This window comes from Gallinula chloropus, assembly GCF_964237585.1.
Source record: "Gallinula chloropus genome assembly, chromosome: 13".
NCBI lineage: Eukaryota > Metazoa > Chordata > Aves > Gruiformes > Rallidae > Gallinula > Gallinula chloropus.
In genome coordinates this window covers 21,190,782-21,210,255 of record NC_140098.1, presented here as the reverse complement: position 1 = coordinate 21,210,255, position 19,474 = coordinate 21,190,782, and the positions used below count along the sequence as shown (strand labels likewise).

At 52.4% G+C, this 19,474-nt stretch overlaps 1 protein-coding gene across 1 annotated transcript; it reads right to left on the bottom strand.

Annotated features, from left to right (window-relative positions):
* Window positions 1-5,940: 5,940 nt before the first annotated feature.
* On the bottom strand, window positions 5,941-14,957 carry PNP (purine nucleoside phosphorylase; the record flags this gene model as incomplete). Its single annotated transcript, XM_084270307.1, has 6 exons — window positions 5,941-6,158; window positions 7,040-7,230; window positions 9,189-9,364; window positions 11,215-11,318; window positions 11,602-11,771; window positions 14,935-14,957. The coding sequence occupies 6 exons, from the start codon at window positions 14,955-14,957 to the stop codon at window positions 5,941-5,943; spliced, it is 882 nt and encodes a 293-aa protein (XP_084126433.1).
* Window positions 14,958-19,474: the final 4,517 nt, after the last annotated feature.

Sequence of the window (19,474 nt, the reverse complement as noted above, 5' to 3'; positions counted from 1 at the left end):
CTCCCGCCGCTGCCGCCGCCGCTGCCGCCGCCCGCCCGCCGCCCGCCGCCGCCTTTTATACCCAGCGGAGCCGCTGCCGCCCGGCGCCGCCAGGGGGAGCCGCAGCCCCGGGACACCGGCCGGGACGGGGCGGGGGGGGACGGGGGGGGTGGGTGGATGGATGGATGGGGGGGGGTTTGGGGGGAGCGGCGGGACAGCGGTTCCGCGGGGCGGGGGAGCACCCCCCACACAGGGGCTGCAGCCCGCGCCCCTCGTCCCTGCCTTGTCCCCGACCCCCCGCTCGGTGTCACCGGCATGGCCTGACGTCACATACTCCCCCCTGACGTCACGTACCCCTCCCTGACGTCACGTACCCCCCCCCGACGTCACGTACCCCGCCTCACGCCGCCCACCCCTGCCCTCCGCATCTCCGCTCCCTCCTGCCCCGTCACCTCCTCCTCCTGCCTGGTCCCGGGCCCCTGCACCCCGTCCTGTGCCAGGCATCCTGTGCCCACGTCACCCAGACCTGGTCCATCTCACCCAGCCCTACGTGGGTCGTCGCGTCCCCGCCCCAGGTCATCACCTGCCACCCACCGGCAGCTTCCCGGCTCCCGTTCGGCCTGTCCGGTGCCACCAAGGGACCACTCGACAGCTGCAGGGGCGAGGACACAAAACCTGGATGCTGTGCCCGTGTTTCCGAGGGAAAACCCAAGGGATGCCGGGATCATAGAACCACAGGGGCTGGAAGGGACCTCGAGATATCATCGGGTCCAACCCCCCTGCCAAAGCCAGGGATGAAGGCTTTGCCCGTCCCTCCTCGGAGGGATGGAGCGATGCTCCGGAGGGAGGAGAGTGATGCTCCCCCCAAGCAGCGACACTCTTCGCCCCAGCCCTCCCCTGCCGGCCGTGCCCTCGTTGGGGAATGTTCTTTTCCCAAGTTTTCTCAAGTGCCAGGGAAATTTCCAGGCCCCAACAGCCGCTGCACACGGGGCTTGTCACCGGCTCCAGAGCTGCCTGCCCAGGGGAAGCGTTGCCACGGCTACGGGGGGAGGGGGAAGGGCGGGAGAGGGGGGGGTGGGGGGAAAGAAAAATATCATTCAGATCCAGTGAGAAGGCTCCAGCCGCTGGAAACGCTTAATTAAAGATGAGGAGAAGGCAGGAAAGTTCAGACACACAGAGCAGAGACGTAACTGGGAGCTGCAGGGTGCTAGTGGGGGGGCTGCCCCTCCTGCCCGGTGCCTCTTGATTCTGTTTCTGGGTTGGGAGGGAAAAGAAGGGGTGGTCAGGTGCTCACCCCACATCACAGAGCCCACGGGTCTTTTGGGACAGGGAGGTTTGAACTCTGCAGGGCAGGATGCCAGACTCCGGGCATGGGGAGGGAGATGCTGCACAAGCAGCCCCGGGGAGAGCCACGGAGCAGGGGGATGGTCTCCTCCTCCTCCCTGCATGATGTGGCCCTCAAACACAGGGAAGGGCATCCCACACGTTCAGTTTGTGCCCGTGGGCTTTGGCGTGGAGCTGAGCCCTGAAATGAGTTCCTTTCCCCATTACTGGAGCACAGTGTTCCCACAGAGCCCACTGCTTCTCCATCCCATTCCCTCCAGCAACCCAGAGGGGACACCCACTGTCTCCATGGGGCTGAGCTCAGGGACACGTCCCCAGGCTGGAAGGGGAGCAGGGGGACAGGAGAACATCAGGTCCCCAGCCCCCATCCATCAGACACTCTGCAGGGAGTGGAGCCCCAGCCCCCATGGCTCTGGGGCAGCAGCCCAGCACCGTGGTGCTGCTCTGGGACACACACCTCTCCCCTGATAAAGAGCTGAAGCTGCTCCAAGTTGGCAGCTGGGAGCAAAACTCTGGGCTCTGGCAGTCCCTTGAGCCCACAGGAGGAGTTCAGTTCCAGCAGAGGAAATCCTCACAGTGAAGCTTTTGGGGAAGGGAAAAACCCAACCCCAACTCCCTCAAGCCAGCTGGGGGGGGGGGGGGGTTCAGCAAAGAGAAACAGCTCAGGGGCTTCTGAGAACCTGAAGGCAAAGCAAGAGCATCTTCCAGCTTGTCCCAGTGACCACAGTACCTGTCTGTGAAAGGGAAGCAAAGCAGCACAGGCTGCAGGGGTGAGAGGAAGCCAAGGCTGCGTTGCAATCAGCTCCTTGCAGCCCTGGACCTTTCCCAAAGGCATTAAGCAAAAGCCACGGGGCCGTTGCTTCTCTGTATATTTTTATCCAAGATTTCCTCTCCTGAAGTGCTGGTCCTGGTAATCCTGAGCTTTGAGCCCCAGTGCTCTGGTCCCCAAGCCCCTGGGCTTGGTGCAGGGGGTGGCATAACCACCTCCTTCCTTCCTTTCTTCTTTCCTAACCCCTGGGACTGGCCCAGTGAACAAAACCCCCGCTGGCAGCATCACAGCAGCTTTATTTCCCCCCAGTTTCTACCCCCTCAAATCATATTTCAGCCTCTTGCCACCCATCACCACCACCACAAAATTACTAAAGCATCTCCAGAGGCTGCTGAATCCACATGATACCATTTCCCCTCCCCTCCCAAAGCCAGAGCAAGCTCCCTGCCCAAGCACCCGAGGCATTCCCCTGCATCCCATCGTTTACAGGAGCAAAAACCAGGATACCGGTGCAGTGTTTGAGCCACCCAGCTCCGCCCTGGGCAGCAGCAGGAGCAGCTCTGAGGGCTGTTAGAGGGCTGGAGTGCTCGTGCTTTACACACAGACGTAGTCTGCCCGAGGTGGAGCAGCACAGCCGCCTCCAGGGGGAATTTCACACTGTGCCTGGACACAAGGGAAACAGGAGTGTGAGGAGAGGGTTTTCATACCACACCTGGGGTGGAGGAGCAGAGCCAGCAGGAGCCACCACCAAGCCCCTCCTCATCCTCACCAGCTACACATACCAGCACAGCAGCAGGTTTTCTGGCTGCTTCCCTGCACGCTGTGGTCCAGCCCGACTCCCACGAGTTCGTGGGGGCTGCTGGGATCCCCATCGTAGCCCCACAGTCTTCATGGGCACCCAGAGCTGAGGCACCATTTCCTAGGTGGGGGAAATGATCTGCTTGTGGGGACAAGGCTGAAGAGGGAGCAGGTAAAGGCAGGGGGATCTTGCTCCACACAGCTGCTGCTCTGTATTCCACTGCTCCTGTCACAGTCATCGATGCTGCTTCACTCCTGCTTGACCTGAGAAGGCAACAGCCTTGTGAAGGATGGAGCTGGAGCTTCTCCCTTGGCATTTTACCACCAGAGCCGGTGCCTGAGGCTGCCCTGAGAGTCAGACCCACCAAACAGAAGGAGCTGCTGGCTCAGAGGGCTCCTCCAAGTGCCAGGAGCTACTGAGCAAGCAACTCATCCCAGCAGAACGTGGGCAATAAATGCACCCCCTCCAAAAGTCTTCAAGACCAGACTGGGCAGATGTTTGCCAGCACTGACCACTGGAGAAGAGCCAGGGATGGCGTGTCCACCCCAAGGTCTCTCCTCCACCTGAAGTGCTACCTTTCCATGGAGGACACAGCACATGTGTCCTCCCCACAGCGACATCTGCACCCTTAACAGAGCACAGACACCCTTAACCACGGCATGGAGGGCTTGGAGCAAGCACCCACCCAGAAAAAGCCACCTCAGCAGGGCATGGTGTCCTCCTGCACCTGGAGCTGGAGTATGGGATGCAGGGGGAGATGGGCAGCCCCTTCTCAGGGGACAGGACAAGGGGCAATGGGCTCAAGTTGGAACACAGGGAGTTCTGCACCAACATGGGGAAGAACATTTCCCCAGTGAGGGAGCCCTGGGACAGGCTGCCCAGGGGGTGTGGAGTCTCCTTCTCTGGAGAGATTCCAGCCCTGTCTGGATGCCACCCTGTGCAATATGAGCTGGGGAGCTGCGTTGGCAGGGGGTTGGACCCGATGATCTCTGGAGGTCCCTTCCAACCCCTGTGATCCTGTGATTGCCACCAAAGGCTGCTGCAGGGTGAGCACCACTGGGAAACGATCGATGGGCTGAGCTGGGGATGGCTGTTCCAGGACCTGTCCGTGACCGGGTGTTTGGGGTTGAGACCGGCACGGCAGCGGGAGGTGATCAGCCAGGACAGCCACGGGCTTTGTCCAGAGCTCCCAGCTAAACACAGGGAATGAGGTTACCTGATAACTACAGCCCCTCTCACACACCCAGCTGCACCCACGGCTCCGCTTCACCCTTGGGGACCCATGGATTGTGCATCTGGTGCAGAGTCACCCTTCCCTGACAGGCTGGTGACCCGGAGCACAGTGGCCTCTCCTCTTTGTCCTCTGCTCACTGCTGGGCTCCACTCCTTCAGGGAAAAGGCCCAGGAAAACCAGAAGGGAAAAATATTATACCTGTTCCCAAATGATTTCCACATCACTCAGCCCCCCCAGGCATCGGTGTGCTCCAAGCTGGGGTGAAAAGCTGGGGCAGACTCATCTCTCTGTCTTGGGACAGCAGAAGGAAACCGGTCTCCAGAGCAAGTGGTTCAAGCTGCTGATCTCTGAGACATCCAGAAATGATGAACAAGCCAGGCTGAGCTGGATCTGGATCCTGTTTCCTGCACAGCAATGCGTGGAGAAGTCACACCTTGCACCTGAGCTCCACTTACACCCCCTGTAGAACAGGGCAACAGTGATTCAGGGCTGGAAACAGAGGGGAGAGGGGTGTGGGGTGGCATTGAATTGTAGTGAATAACCAGACATGAGCCAACAACGTGTGCTGGCAGCCCAGAAGGCCATCTGTGTCCTGGGCTGCATCAAAAGGAGCGTGGCCAGCAGGTTGAGGGAGGGGATGCTGCCCCTCTGCTCCTCTCTTGTGACACCCTGCCTGGAGTGCTGTGTCCAGTTCTGGGGTCCCCAACAGAAGAAGGACATGGGACTGTCCAGAGGCAGCCAAGAAGATGACTGGAGGACCATAACACCTCTCCTATGAAGCCCAGCTGAGAGAGTTGGGCTGTTTCAACCTGGAGAAGAGAAGGCTGTGGGAAAGATGCTACAGCACCTTCCAGTCCCTGAAGGGGCTACAAGGAAGCTTGGGAGGGACTTTTCAGAAGGGCAGGGAGTGACAGGATGAGGGGGAGTGGATTTAAATTGCAAGGGGGTAGATTTATATCAGATATTAGGAAGAAATTCTTCACTCTGATGGTGGTGAGGCCCTGACACAGGGTGCCTAGGGTGGCTGCTCCCTCCCTGGCAGGGTTCAAGGCCAGGCTGGATGGGGCTTTGGGCAGCCTGGGCTAGTGAGGGTGTCCCTGCCCGCAGCCAGCAGTTGGGACTTGGTGATCTTCAAGGTCCCTTCCAAGCCAAAGCCTTCTGTGATCTCATGAGCTGCTGTGCTCTGTAGATGGTGGGAAAGAGCCCAGAGAGGTTTTTCATGGTGAGACCCTCAGGGGTGGTAAGGGACAAGCACAGGGACACAGTTTTCAAAGCTGTAAAATCAACTGTAATCCACCTGCTCTGCAGCATCACTTGCTCCAGGCAGCTCTCAGCCATAGCCCAACCAGCTCAACACACCCAGGTCCTCATTGGGAGCACAGAGTCTTCTCATGGACCTCCACCAGTTTTGGGTCAGACCCTACCAAAGCATCCCAGCAGGCACCAAGCCCCTGACCAGGTCACAGCATGGGGTCTCAGTTCAACACAGACTTGGGGTAGGAGGGTGCAGATGCAGCAGAGTGGATGAGAAACACCAAATGCTTTGCAGCAGAACAAGGCTGGGCTGGAACTCTCTGTACCACGGGGATCACCACTGATACAGGGGCTTGGGAATCTGCCAGAGGTCAGACCCCCATTTAAGCACCAGAAAGCTGTTTTGGTCACTGGTGGCTAAGGGGAGGGTCACTCTGGTGAGGTTCAAGGATACCTCTGCACCCCAGCAGTACAGCCCAGCAACCAAGAGGTCTATTGCAGAACCAGGACAGCCTCAGCACCGGCAGCTCCCCTACGATGGGAAGAGTAGAGGGCTGGAGGTCACACAGAGCTCGTGCTTTCCCCCAGCTTGGGGAGGAGCTGTGCAAGCAGCTTCTGCAGGGCTCCGGCCCGCGCCGCCGCGACGCGCAGCACGTCCTGGTGGCTGGGGCTCTCCGGAGCGCCGGAGCTCATGGGGGCTTTGTTGGTGATGAGGGAGATGCCGAGGACGCGGAGCCTGCAGTGCCTGGCTGTGATTACTTCTGGGACAGTGCTCATGCCTGCGGCGGGAGAGGAAAGGACCAGCATGAGTCAGGATTCACACCAAAGCAAGAGGGTCTCTTGTGCAAACCGCCATCCCTCGCCTCATATCCCCCCCCCACCCACCCCCAGCTCTCCTGAGCTCAAGGCTGTGAGACTTGCAAGGCTTGTAGTAGTTGCAGCACCTCAGTTACAACCCTGCTCTGCACAACAAGCCTCCTGCACGCTACATCTCTCCCAGCTGCATCGCTCGGAGCAGTGCTGATGTGCTGTGTCATTCGGCTCTTCTCTTCCTCGGCCTGGGAAAGAAAACAAAGCCATTGCAAAGGAAGATGGCTTTGTGGGGGAGCTGAGCTCCTCTCCTCACATGATGGATCTGCAGGCATTAGCAAACAGCCTTCCATGAGCTGCTTCAGTGATGTAGGAATCAAGTTGGAGGAATTTTATGGATCAGGATGCTGCCCTTCCCTTCAGCAGCTGGGAAGGCATCCATCATTTCCACCCCTAAACAACCAAGACCGTGTTGTAGGGAAGAGGCACAGAGAAAAAACTCCTTGCAGGCTCAGGATTTTAAAGAGTCTAGGGAAGGGCTGTAATTCCAACTGGGCCCCGTGCACTGGGGCTAAAGCTGAGCCACCAGCACGTGGGAGAGCAGTGCACTTCAGAAACAAACACAGCCCCACGCTGGGCTCCCTGTCCTGGGCAGCAATAAGCACGGAGCCTCTGAGGCTCCACCCCAGGAGCTCCCCTAAGCCACTGCAGAACTACGCAGAGACACGCAGAGCTCATCTCTCTGTGCCCAGGGGACTCAGCGAGCCAAAGACCGACGCAAGCCAGCCTTGGGCAGAATGAACTGCTTAATCCACGTGCCCAGCCAACCCTACCAGCCCAGGCAGCTTACCCACAGCATCCACCCCCAGCGCCTGCAGCGCACGGCACTCGGCGACGGTTTCGTAGCAGGGACCGGCCAGCAGGCAGTAGACCCCTTCGCGGGTGAAGCTGAGGAAGCCCAGCTCCTGCGCGCTCTCCATCGCCAGGCTGAGCAGGTCTTGTTCATAAGCCTCTGACATGGAGGGGAACCTCACTCCAAACCTGCAAGGCAGGAAGAGAGCCGTGCCAACGCTGCCAACACTGCCTCCCCTCCATCAGCCTGGTGATGCTGGTAAGGGCAGACCTGCCACGGATGCAATCTCTCTCATCCCAGCTACATCTAATCGCCCTAAAGCCTTGGCATGTAGAGTTCGTGGCTGGGAGAAGGTCTGGCACCACTTTCCTACCACACAAACCCTTTGGGAAGGGTCTTTCCAAGGACTCTGGTCTCCAGAGAGCACCAGGAGTCAGTTATCTCTCTCCCATTAACTGCCCATGGTGATTTTTAAATGTTGGTCATCCAAAGCTGCTGCCCTTTGCTTCTCCCAGACAACAGCTTGCAGACAGGTTCCTGATGGTCATCCCAGTGAGGGGGTTTGAGCAGGATGGACCATTAGTCACTGCACTTAAAGCTCATCCCATCAGGCAGCTACAAAGCAGAGGGATGCCCCATACCACCACAAGAATGGCCACCCTGTCACCAGAAACACCCACAGGCTTGAAACAAACAGCATTGGATGCCCCAGCCATAGCCCATGAGATGCAAGTCTTCCCTTCACATCTAGTTTGAAGGGCCTCAAGGAATGACTTTCCTAAGGCAGATGGATAAATCTTGCTAGGCAGAAAATACAGCCTAGGGAAGAGCACCCAGCTCTGCATCTGGCTCTTGGCACAGCACCATCACCCTGAGCACAAGCTCGGAGGCTCTTCCAGGACACCAGTGCAACTCGGTTGCCCATCTGGGATGCCCCAGCACGTTCTGCCTGCCCAGCAGCTGCCCATCCAGAGGACACACACATCCCATGGGTTGTGTATTGCACCTGCCAGCCCCAGAGAATGGGTGTTGGAAACACAACAGAGCTTCAGGTGGTACTAGATGTCTACTTCAGGCAATGCCATCCCATTCCAGGTGTCCTCCTTTGCAGGGAAACAGGGAGATCTAGGGCCATATTTCAGGCAGGTTGTGCTTTGAGGCTGGGCCTCTTGCTTGTGTCTGATCTTAAGGTAACTGCTCAGTCCTGTTCCAGACTGAGCAAATCCTACTATACTGCCTCAACGGGAGCAGAAGTAGGTGGCCAAGAGAGGTGCTCTGCTGCTGAGGAGATGTAGAAGATAAACTCCCAGCAATGTTTACCAACTCAAGTAGGAGCAGACCAGACCCCTCACCTCAGCTATTCAAGCTCCTGCTTGTTTTTGTCTTCCTCCAGCTGAGTATTCAGGGCAAGTAGGTGCCTTTTTTTTTAATGTTTATAAAACCTGAAATGTTACATAAATAAAAAGCAAGCTTCCCCATCTGGTGTCTAAGGTAATAAGTATTCATCACCGTGAAAATTGCTTCTCTTTCCTGAAGGATGGCCAGCAATGCAGAAGCCAATCTCTAATTTATTAAATTCAGCCCTCCGATTCTTGCGGTAAATTCCCCTTCCACATCACTTCATCGCCTCTAGTTTTGCTCTGCTGTGCTTAGATAAGTCCTTCCCAGTGACTGAGCTGGATTTCAGGGGGAGCTCTCTCAGCTCAAGCTCTGCAGTGCTTGGAAAGCTGATTCATAAAGACCTCTCACCCATTTTGGTGCCTTGGTCAGCAGTGCAGGAGTCACCTCCCAGAGCTCCGTGGTCTCCAGCAGGAAGCTGCTACGCTGCTTTGAGTGGTGCCCAGATGCACTTACAGTCTGACTGGCATTTCTCCTCCTCTTCCAGAGTGATTATGAACGCACAGAGAGCTGACTTTTGTAAAACAAGACCTTCTGGAGGCTTGGGTATAGACTCCTTCTAGATTTGTAGGAGCAAGCAGAGATGCTGGGAAAGGCAGGGCAGGGGGCACAGCACACAGCTACCACTTGCACTTTTCCTTTGTGAGTACCTGGAGCCAAATCACCTGTACATAAATATTTGCCAGTAGGCACCTGGGGCTGGAGAAGGGAAGGGTTAATTAGTAACATAGGGCTGATGCCTTCTCACCTCTCATCATTCGGTCCCCGCAGCGGATTCTGCCCTCCCAAGCCGAACATGCTGATGTGATCTCTAATGAACATGATGTCCCCAGCCTGGAAGTGGGGATTCAGTCCTCCAGCAGCGTTTGTGACAATCAAGATCTCCACTCCCAGGAGAAAGAAGACTCTGATGGGAAAGGTGACCTGCAGGAACCAAAGGTGTACCCACAAGGAGCACTGCACTTCATGGACTGCCACACTTGGAGCATCACAATGACACGATGCAGAGAAGGGTCTACATGAGGCTACACAGAAACAGACAGAGTTCCTCTCCAGTTTTAAGTTTTCCTCTGCCTTCAATTGAAAGAATCCTAATGTATTTTAAACATCTCAAAGTCAAGATCATTAAAATCCAACCCCTACTTCCTACAGCTGTGCTAAGGTCACCTAAAAAACTGCATCACAAGAAGAATGTGCAGGTAATTTCTCCTCACTGCTGAGGTCTTGTGGAGATTGGACCCCTGTGCTGATTGAAGTAACTACTTATGCACACAGGCTGGGAATGTGACTGATAAACCAGCTCCATACAGCAGTGATGCTTTTCCCACCAGCAGAGAGATTATTTTATTCATTTCAGTTCATTCACACTGACATTGCTTCAGGGAACCTGCTCATCCCAAGTTAAGGAACAACTTCAAACTGAAAAAGAAGTTTGATTTGGAGGAGTCAGGATCTGGATGATTCCTGATTCTCCTACAATGCTAAACAAGCAGAAAGTGTCCTCACTGTGGCATCATGTCTTGAAGAAACGAGTTCATTTTAATAGATGAGCAAGTTTGGATAAGCTGAGTTTGCCACAAAGCACATTTACAATCGTTTTTGCTCGATAAAAAGTTGAGTGGTGCCAAGTAATGCAGCTTCTATCCAGATGGAAGCCAACCTCAGCCAGAGGTAACATCTCAGCACTGCCCAGATAAAGAGATGGACAAAGCTCTCCACCAGTAACTAACACCAGTGTTTCCCAATCAATGCACATATGTGCCAGTCAAAATCAGGTGAAACATCCCCATATTTCTGGAGTTCACTGGGAGAGGTTCCCAAGGCACACTAGCCAGGGAGTTTTTCCCTGGGGGAAGCTGTAAGCTATACATGTGCTAAAGATCCAAACCCTTACTGCTCAAAGCCTCCTGACTGCCAGGTTGAATCGTGGTTGAAACAAGAGTTAAACTACATAAATCAGTTTGGCCTGGATGAGCCACAGCTCCATCCCAGGAGCGTAGCAGCATCAGCTTCCCTGGCAGAACCTGACCACTGAGCTCAAGATCCCAGTTTTACCTCTCAGGGAGGAATCTGGCAATCCAGGCAAGACTGGTTGTGAGAGCAATACAAGCTCACTGCTAGAGCTCACCTGCTGCAAAGCTCACTGCTTGCTTTGGTCTCTAACTGCATCCTCTGCAGCATACCTCCCTCCCAGGCCAGTGATTTTAAGGAGAATCACAGAATCACAGGGGTTGGAAGGGACCTCCAGAGCTCATCAGGTCCAACCCCCTGCCAAAGCAGGGTCCCTAGCACAGGTCACACAGGTCAGTGTCCAGATGGGGCTGGAATCTCTCCAGAGAAGGAGACTCCACACCCCTTGGGCAGCCTGTCCCAGGGCTCCCTCACCCTCACTGGGAAGTTCTTCCCCATATTGGTGCAGAACTCCCTGTGCTCCAACTTGAGCCCATCGCCCCTTGTCCTGTCCCCACAGACACTGAGAGGAGGCTGCCCATTTCTCCCTGCATCCCACACTTCAGCTATTGAGAACCATTGATCAGATCCCCTCTCAGGCTTCTTCTCTCCAGGCCGAGCAGCCCCAGCTCACTCAGCCTTTCCTCACAGGGGAGATGCTCCAGGCCCTTCAGCATCTCCATAGCCCTGTGCTGGACTCTCTCCAGGAGATCCCTGTCTGTTTGATCCCAGGGAGCCCAGAACTGGACACAACACTCCAGGTGGGGCCTGACCAGGGCAGAGCAGAGGGGGAGGATCCCCTCCTGTGACCTGCTGGAACTCACCATGCTGACAGAGTAACCTTCATAGCAGTGGAAGCGTCCCTGCATGCACACACAGGGGTGGCCATTCAGCTCCCCAAACACCAGCCGGCCGACGTGCCCTGCAACTGGAAAGTCAGAGAGCATCATTTCAGCTACAGACCTCAAGGTGTTGGACTTCCAAGGGATTTGTTAGCTCATTATGCATTAAAGGGGGGGGCTAAGCACTGCCAAACAAGGAGCTCAAAGTTAAATAGTTATCATGGCAGAGGAATAAGCTCCTGTTGGTTGGGTGTTTCACTGCTGAGGGGCTGGTTTGCAGAGTGGTGCCACGCTGACTTTGGTTCTCTCTCTGTAAGGGAGTCACAGGATGCTGATGGATGGGTTGCTGGTGCCCTGGGTTGTGCTAACCTGTGCTCTGTGGGAAGTGAGGGATGTCCTCATAGGGAAAGACTGTCTTGTTATCCAACACATCAGCCAGGCCTCCCAGTCCAGATCCACAGATGATGGCAGTCCTTGGGCGCTGGACGGTATGGGCACGCAACCAATCTGCTGTTTCCTTGTATACCTCATAGCTGTTTCTGCAAAAGAAGAGGGCAGTGAGGGCATTAGCCCATCCAAAGAACAAACTTCAGGGGATAAAAGCCCTGAAAAGGAGTGAAGAAAGTTTAATAAGGCAGAAACAATCGGAGCTTCACTGTTATTATTGAAGATGTTTTGGGTTAGAGCTCATATTTTACCCTCAGCTGGAGGCAAATCATTTGAATCTTCTTTGCCTGTTTCAATCTGTAGCAGAGAACCAGCTAATGCTACCTAGGTCACAGAAGCATCACAAGGTGTAATTGCTCTGCTTTTGACAGTCCCTCCCAAGTTACCAAAGGAACACAAAAGCACAGTTAGAAGTCACAGCCATTGTGTGCACAGCGACATCCAACCTGTGATGGGGAAGGATAAGAGGATAGAAGTCCAAAGGCAGCTGTACAGCACAGATGGGATGCCATGCTCAGGGAGTAGACTCTGCCCTTTGCACTATACAGACTACTGGGACATGGACAAGCATCACCTACAGTGATGGAGAACCCCATCTTCATAAGCATTGGGTACCAGCAGCACTTAGGGGACCAGCTCTGGGGGAAGCCCCATCTCAAACACCCATCTTCTCAATACCTTGTGCTTTTGATAGATGAGGGTAAACACAGAGATTTTCTTCACCTTCTCTCCCAGAGGGTGGGCAATGGGTCACACACCACATCTAGTCTTAGCCAAGAGGCCCAATGACAGTCTACACCAAAAATTAACACACCAAACTCAGGCTCTGAGGCACACTGCTAGAAGTTGGCATTACCCTGTTGGTTGTGTATCTGTCCCATGGGAAGAGAGCACTACAATTTTTAGGCCTGTCAGTCCAGTCTTCAGGTTTATTAACCTGAGTTTTGAAACCCAATCAATAGCAGAATAATCCCATAATCCTGTTTCCAATAGGACAACGCAGATACCTTCTGAAAGTCAATAGCAAGGTTGATTAGAAACCCTCTTCAAAAGCCAGGGCACCAATAGCATTTCTTGGTGGCAGCTCGATCGTTACCATCCATGAGTAGAACTAATGACTGTGTATTGCAGGGGACTGGGTCAAGGAATGAACAACACAGGTAGGGCAGCAGGTTCTCTATATGAAAAGCTGATCTGCTTATTAAGTGGTGAATTAGAAACTGTGAGGTTGAAGGGGATGTAAAATTGACAGGAGATGCTGATGTGCAGTCACTGCCTGCTTCAGGAATGTTTGTGTTAAAAAAAAAAGCCTATGTCTTTCCTTTCCAGTGGTGCAAACCTTAATCACAGATTCTGCTGTCCACAGCCCCAGAGGACATCCAGAAAAGCTTTCAGAGTGATGCTCTACAACTCAGGAGGCCTCAGACCATCAGTGAAAAGGGCTTGACTGTTGGTGCACAACTGGTTCCTCTAAACTAGAGAATCAGACACCCAGATAAAGGATCTCAAGCCTATGGTTTCTCTTCATGCTGATAAGGTCGGTAGTTATTGCACGAGTATCACAGGAGCTCCATCTCCCAGCTGTCCAGCTCCTGCATAATTCCTGCCTGATACATCAAACTCAATCCTAGATGCAAAGTAGATACCTGCAACATGAACCTGCTATCCAATAAGTAGTAACTTCCACATTCATTAATTAAAACAAAGTTATTTAGCTGAAAACATATTCTTTTCAAAGGAAAACTCTGGAAAGAAACTCTTATTTACCAGGGCATATTGTTGAGATTTCCAAGTGTACCATGAGCTCCTGAAATAAGCTCCAGCTACACAAGTGACATTAATGAAGCCTACACTTGACTGACTCTATTATCCCTTCCTCCCAGAGAAAAGCTTTCAGGGTGCTTTACATATATTAATGACTTATTTGTGCCCCCCCCCATTCCTGTTAAATAATTTCTAAACAAGGATTATGGTTAAAGGGAACCAAGAGACTTTAAACACAACACCCAAGCTTTTGACATACCCATGGCAGGCAAGAGAAGAGAATGAGGTCACCAGGATCTGCTCTTCCACTTGATTGCTAATCCCCTCTGTTTAGATGGGTTTTTTAAAGGTGTATACACCCTTGCAAAATAAGTTTAAGGTGGATATTATTTCCATATTCCCAGAACATTTAGGAGTGTGGGGTAAGTCTGATTCCGTGTCTGCTGAAGACATTGGGATTGACTGAGCCACGCTGAGTTTGAAGGATTTTTTTTTCCCTTCTAGACAGAAGGCTTCACTGACCATTTCTTATCCAAAGGAGTAAGACTCTAGTGGTGTATAACTCTCTTCACCTGAAAGAAGCTTCAGCAGGGGCCTCACGGAGCCCTCTCCATCCCAACAGCTTCGGAGACACCGGAGCTGTCCCCAGTGCTGAGAGCACAGTGATGCCAAAATTAACTGCAGCTCCTCACTACCATTTAGCTTTCAGAAAGCTTCCAGATGCCCAGCATCACAGGGGAGCAGCCAGCACGGATCACTCCTGAACAGGAAGGAGATACCTGCTCAGAAGGGATGGAGGGGGAGCTGGACCTGTGGGTCCCCAAACACAGCGTTTCGCCTGGAACCGCGTGAGCCTGAGGTCTGCGCAAGCTTTTTGACAGCCCAAATTAATACATGTAGCACAAAGCCCCCTATAGCTACTCCAGCTCTGACAATGCCCACCTAATAATAGTGCTGGGTAGCATCGCTTTGGATTAAATCACAGGATCAGCTGAGCACACAATCCCCTTCATTGTGGCTGCTGTCATCCAGGGAGAAACCCATCTGCTGCGGAGCACAGGACTGTCACCGGTGACAGATCTTTTATGGCATGAGAAGAAGCCACCCTCATCCTGCTTCTAAGTTGCTTGAGAGCAAATCTATGTAAAAAAAAACTATCCCAACAAACAGATCAAGCATTAAGTGCTGGAGAGGGGCATCACTGCCACGTGTATTCACCGCGAATGCCACTCTGCAGCACATCAGCAGCTGCCTCTCCTGGCCCACGACCTCTCCCAAGGTCACCTGCTCCTTGCCATATTTCATAATACCAGTGCCTGACACCAGCAGATGGCCAGGCTCCTCTCCAGTAACAAGGTGTTTACTTCTGAGCAGCCCTCTCCTGACATTTATTGAATGCCTGGGAGGAAGAAAACAAAGCAAGGGAAAAGCGATGCAATTTTGCCCCTTCCAGCTTGGATGCCCATCATCCCCTGTTTCACAGCACCTTACCTGTCTTCCTCAGCATAGGCCATCCTCCTCCTCCTCTCTGCTTAACCAAAGGAAGGGGATGGTTGCTGGAAGTGGAACCACGGGGTTTTATTTGACCCAAGAGCTGAGGCCCTTTGAACCCGTGGAAGCTGCCGCTGTCTGCGGTGGGGAGGGATGGGTGGAGGTGTGTCCCAGCTTCTCGGCTCTCCCCTGAGCATCCCTAATCCCCGAGTAGGAGTGGCATGTTCAGGGCATCTGCTTTTCTGCTCTCATCCCCCCCCCCCCCCCCCCCCCCCGCCCCATGACACACATGCTCTAGAGCCCTGCAGAAAGCTTCCACACACACGCTTTGTAATGCAGATGAAGCCCAGAAAGTTCACACACACACACACACACACACACACACACACACACACACTCACACACCACTTTTCAGCAGCCTCCCGGAAAGGAGCCGCTGTCAGGGGATCTGCATAGATTTGCTCTGCTCTTACGTCAACCAGGAAGCAGCTGGAGTCACCTGCTCCTCTGCAATTCAAACCCCTGGGACCGTGGCACAAGCTCACCAGGAGAGCACAGACACCCCCCAACCCCCCCAAGATGACCCTGTAGCACCTACTGCTGCAAAACCCAACGAGACTCTGCCATACCCCCCATCATTCTCTCATGGAAACAGCCCATTAGCTGCCCCCAGGTTCAGTCAGGTTGGGTTTTTTTCCCCTCTCACATTTAATTGCCTCATCCATCTAAGAGGGAAATCCTACCTTGAGGTGTGCTCAGCACCTGCCCATCTCATTTCAGCTTTGGTTCATATGGAAATAAAGCCTGAAACAGCCTTGTCATGTGGGTCTGTCCCTGCAGGCATCTGATGCCAGCAGCCCCATTCCAGAGCTGTAGGTGTTTCCAAGACAATCAAACACTGAAAAGCTTTAAGATGACTGGTGATGAGTGGAGACTTCACATGTCCCAGGTAGGAGGTTACAGCTACCATGGACACTCGTAGCTTACTAGACCTAGAAAGGGCACATGGGAACAGAGTTTATGAATATCCCAAGAAGGGAGAAAAACCTTAAGCAGAGCTTGTCAGTTCCTAGACAAGTCAGACAAAAAACAACAAAGGCAACAGTGATACACCAGTTTTGGGCTCAATGTTACCTATTATTCTTATTTATTATTCATGTTTACTTGCTGGTCTTTAAGACCCTCACATCAAACATCCCCTTGGTTGCCCCAGGAAATTCTCAGAGAGCTTCAAAGTCAAACCAGACAATAAATACAGCCAGAAAGACAGGAGCTTTGAGACTTCACATGGGAAAGCAGAAACTCACAGTATCCCCCCCCCCACCAATTCAAGCACAGGCTGTGAGTCTGTAGCCACCACCAGGACCCCAGCATCATGCACAGCAGCAAGTTCTGATGATGGCAGGAATTTGAAAATGAGTCTGAACAGAACCCCCAAGTGCCTTTTGCCCCCAAGTTTGAGCTTCTCCCTTTCTTCCTCATGTTCACACTCCTATTTTTACTCTCTCTTCAAATATTTAAAATGCTTCTTCAAGAAGAGCAGGTAGGAGTGCCACCAGTTCAGGAATGACTCTGCTGGCATGGTGCACCCTGACCTCACTTTGCTGGGGGGCAATAGAAAAAAAAGTCAGCGTTAAGGCTCTAATATTACTGTTATTTTCCCCCTTCCTCACTATTATGATGCTCCCCATCCTCAGATATCCCCCTTTTCACCACTCTCATGCTTTTCTCCCCAAGCAGCAACCATCTCTGCCCCTCTGATGTACATCCTCTCCCCCCACCACCATCATTTTTCTACAGAAAACACAGCAGGCTGCTCCCAGAGATGGCTTTAACCAGCTTGAGCTTGCCCTCTGGGAACCCACGCTCCTCTTGCCAGTACTCAGGACTTCTTTGAAAGTCATTATTTGCTCCCAATGAATTAAATGCTAAAGCAGCGCTTGGCCCTTACCATTGATTTTCCCATACTGCTCTTCAGTACCAGAGTTCAGTTGCCCCCCAGATATGTTCCCTTGTCTGGCTTTAATCTGATTATGCCCATTAATCTGATTTTTTTTTTGCAAGGCAGACAAGAGAGATCAGACAGCCTGGGAGCTCTTCCCAATTTGTTCTCATCTAAGACAATCTCTTCCCGGGTTTGGATTTACATGGAAAACAGGATTATCAGAAAGGGATTGCTTTATCTATCTTCCTGCAGTGTCTGTTATTTAACAGCTACAAAATTTACTTGAGTTTTAACCTGTGACAGTGCACTGGCTGGATGTGTACTAGATAAAGGGTTGCCCTGCTAGAAAAAAATGACAGGAGCACTGAAGACATTCCTGTAGAGAAGAAAAGACCTAATTATGCTCCAGCTCCTGTACAAGTCCTCCCAAGCAGATCTACCTGGAAAATGTTATTGAATAGACTACATAATCCTCAAGAATAGACAGTCTTCTGCCTCAAAAAATCTGTTGCCTCTTTCTCTAGGTAGGTGCCTGCAGCAAACCACATCTGTAACCCAGATCTCACTGACACAGTGTTATTCAGGTCTCATTTCTGTAGCCAGAGCTTCAACTGCTACAAGATGCCAGTACAGCCACCTGGAAGAGTTTTATAACAAAGCTTCACATTCCTACAGCAATTTCTATCTAGAGAAGTGCTATAAAGTATTTTGCAAGCGTTTAATCAAAACATTTAATTAATGCTTTAGGGTAAAGTCTCCCACCTCCCTGTGTGCTCACATTATCACAGCCTCACACTATCTCATAGGCTTCTCAGGTGTACTGCACATCACCCTTTGGGGAGAGAGAACTGAACTGCCAGAAGATTGAGAGGGTGCCAGAGGAGTGGAGACAACTAAACACAGCTGAGCCCAGGAGAAAGCATCCCCCAAAGTCCTACAAGCATTACCAACCCCTTATCTCTGCACAAGGGCTTTCCCCCACCACCCCAAATTCTCTCATACTTCAAAAAGCCTCAGTGTTTTAAAGGAAGGTAAAGCAGATCAATAGGAAAGCATAATCTTTCCAGAGTTTAATCCCTAAAGTGCATGTTCTGGGTTTAATTAAGAAAATTACTAAACATACCCCAAGGACTAAGCAGGATTCTCACAGCAGTTTGGAAACTCATCATTTATTTGTGCACTGGCTATCCCAGACAGCCACAGGAGCATTACCAGCCACAGGGAAAGTAAATAAAGCCAAATTATCCAGGAAAGGTTATTCCCTTAGAGATCACTTTAATAGACATCTCCAGGAAGATCTGCCTGAAGTGACACGTGTGCTGCTCATCACACATCTCCAGGTAAGATGCCTCCATTGTGAAGACAGAAGAGAGATGACCAGGGGAACAGAAAACCAGAGGCTCAAACAGCTTGTCATGGTTAGCTGAGCAAAATGAAAAATAAGCAATGCTCCAAAGACAGCCTGAGAATGTTGCCATGGAGGCAGGAGAGATACAGAAACTTAAGACAGGCACCAGGGAGCTGGTGAGATGCATGTTTGGTTAGGCTAGACATTAGAGGAAGCTTCTAGCTGCACAGTCCCAAACAGCCCTCCTGGAAGAGGGGAGCAGTATGTCAAGCTTGGGGTGAACAGCCAAGCTGAAAAGGGCTTTGAGGCAGGCAGGAAAAAGATAATCAGGGAGCTCAGGGGGAAATTGTAGCAGAGGGCTGCAACAGTGCTTTAGAGAGGGTAAGCAGAGAGGAGTCACAGATCCTGGGGGACCAGCAGCTATGAGAGGTCAGATACCCCCCTGCCCCACAATAAAAACAAGTAGCTTAAGAAAAATAACTAAAGAAAGACAACATGCTTTCGGTGCTGTCAGGGAAGAAAACAACTCTCCAAGTGGTACCACAGAGCTACACAGATCACTAATGAGTCTTGAAAAGAGATACACTGCCCTATTCAACAGTGATAAACACAGACCGTAGCCCGGGATCACAGCCAGCCCCTGCACTGGTGTGCTGCACGTGCTTCTTGGCAGGGAGAATAAGGACACATCTCCCTCCTAAGGCCACAGAGGACCAAAGTTGATTCTATTCTGCTATAGTTTTCTCTCAATTCATGGTGCTCCAGCACCACTTTCCCGTTTCCTTCAAACCCCTCTTTGGCAGCCCCTGCTTTCTGGAGGTCAGCAGGTGACTGTACTTGTAGCCATGGTCTATCAGGATGCATTTACACAACAGGATTGATGCTTCCTCATATGCTCATCTGCAGTGCAACACCACCACAATATTGACTATTCCAGAGTTTTTTCCTCTTAATTTCTATTTCAGTGATTTCTGGGTGGTAACTGTAGATCATTTCACTAATTGCCTACATGACACACTGCTTGAAGTACCACAACTCCTTTCCAGCACAGCGAGCTGTGGTTGCAATTCCTCCAGCAAGGAAAACCAAAGGCAAACCAACTCAGCTGCAGACCATGAACCAGAACAAGTGCCCTCACAGACTCATCCCCTAAGGCCATGCCAAGCCACTGCCAACCCTTCCCAGCATCACACACCACATCCCTGTTTCTCGATGGAGCAGAGAACCACAAGCCCTGTAAGATACCA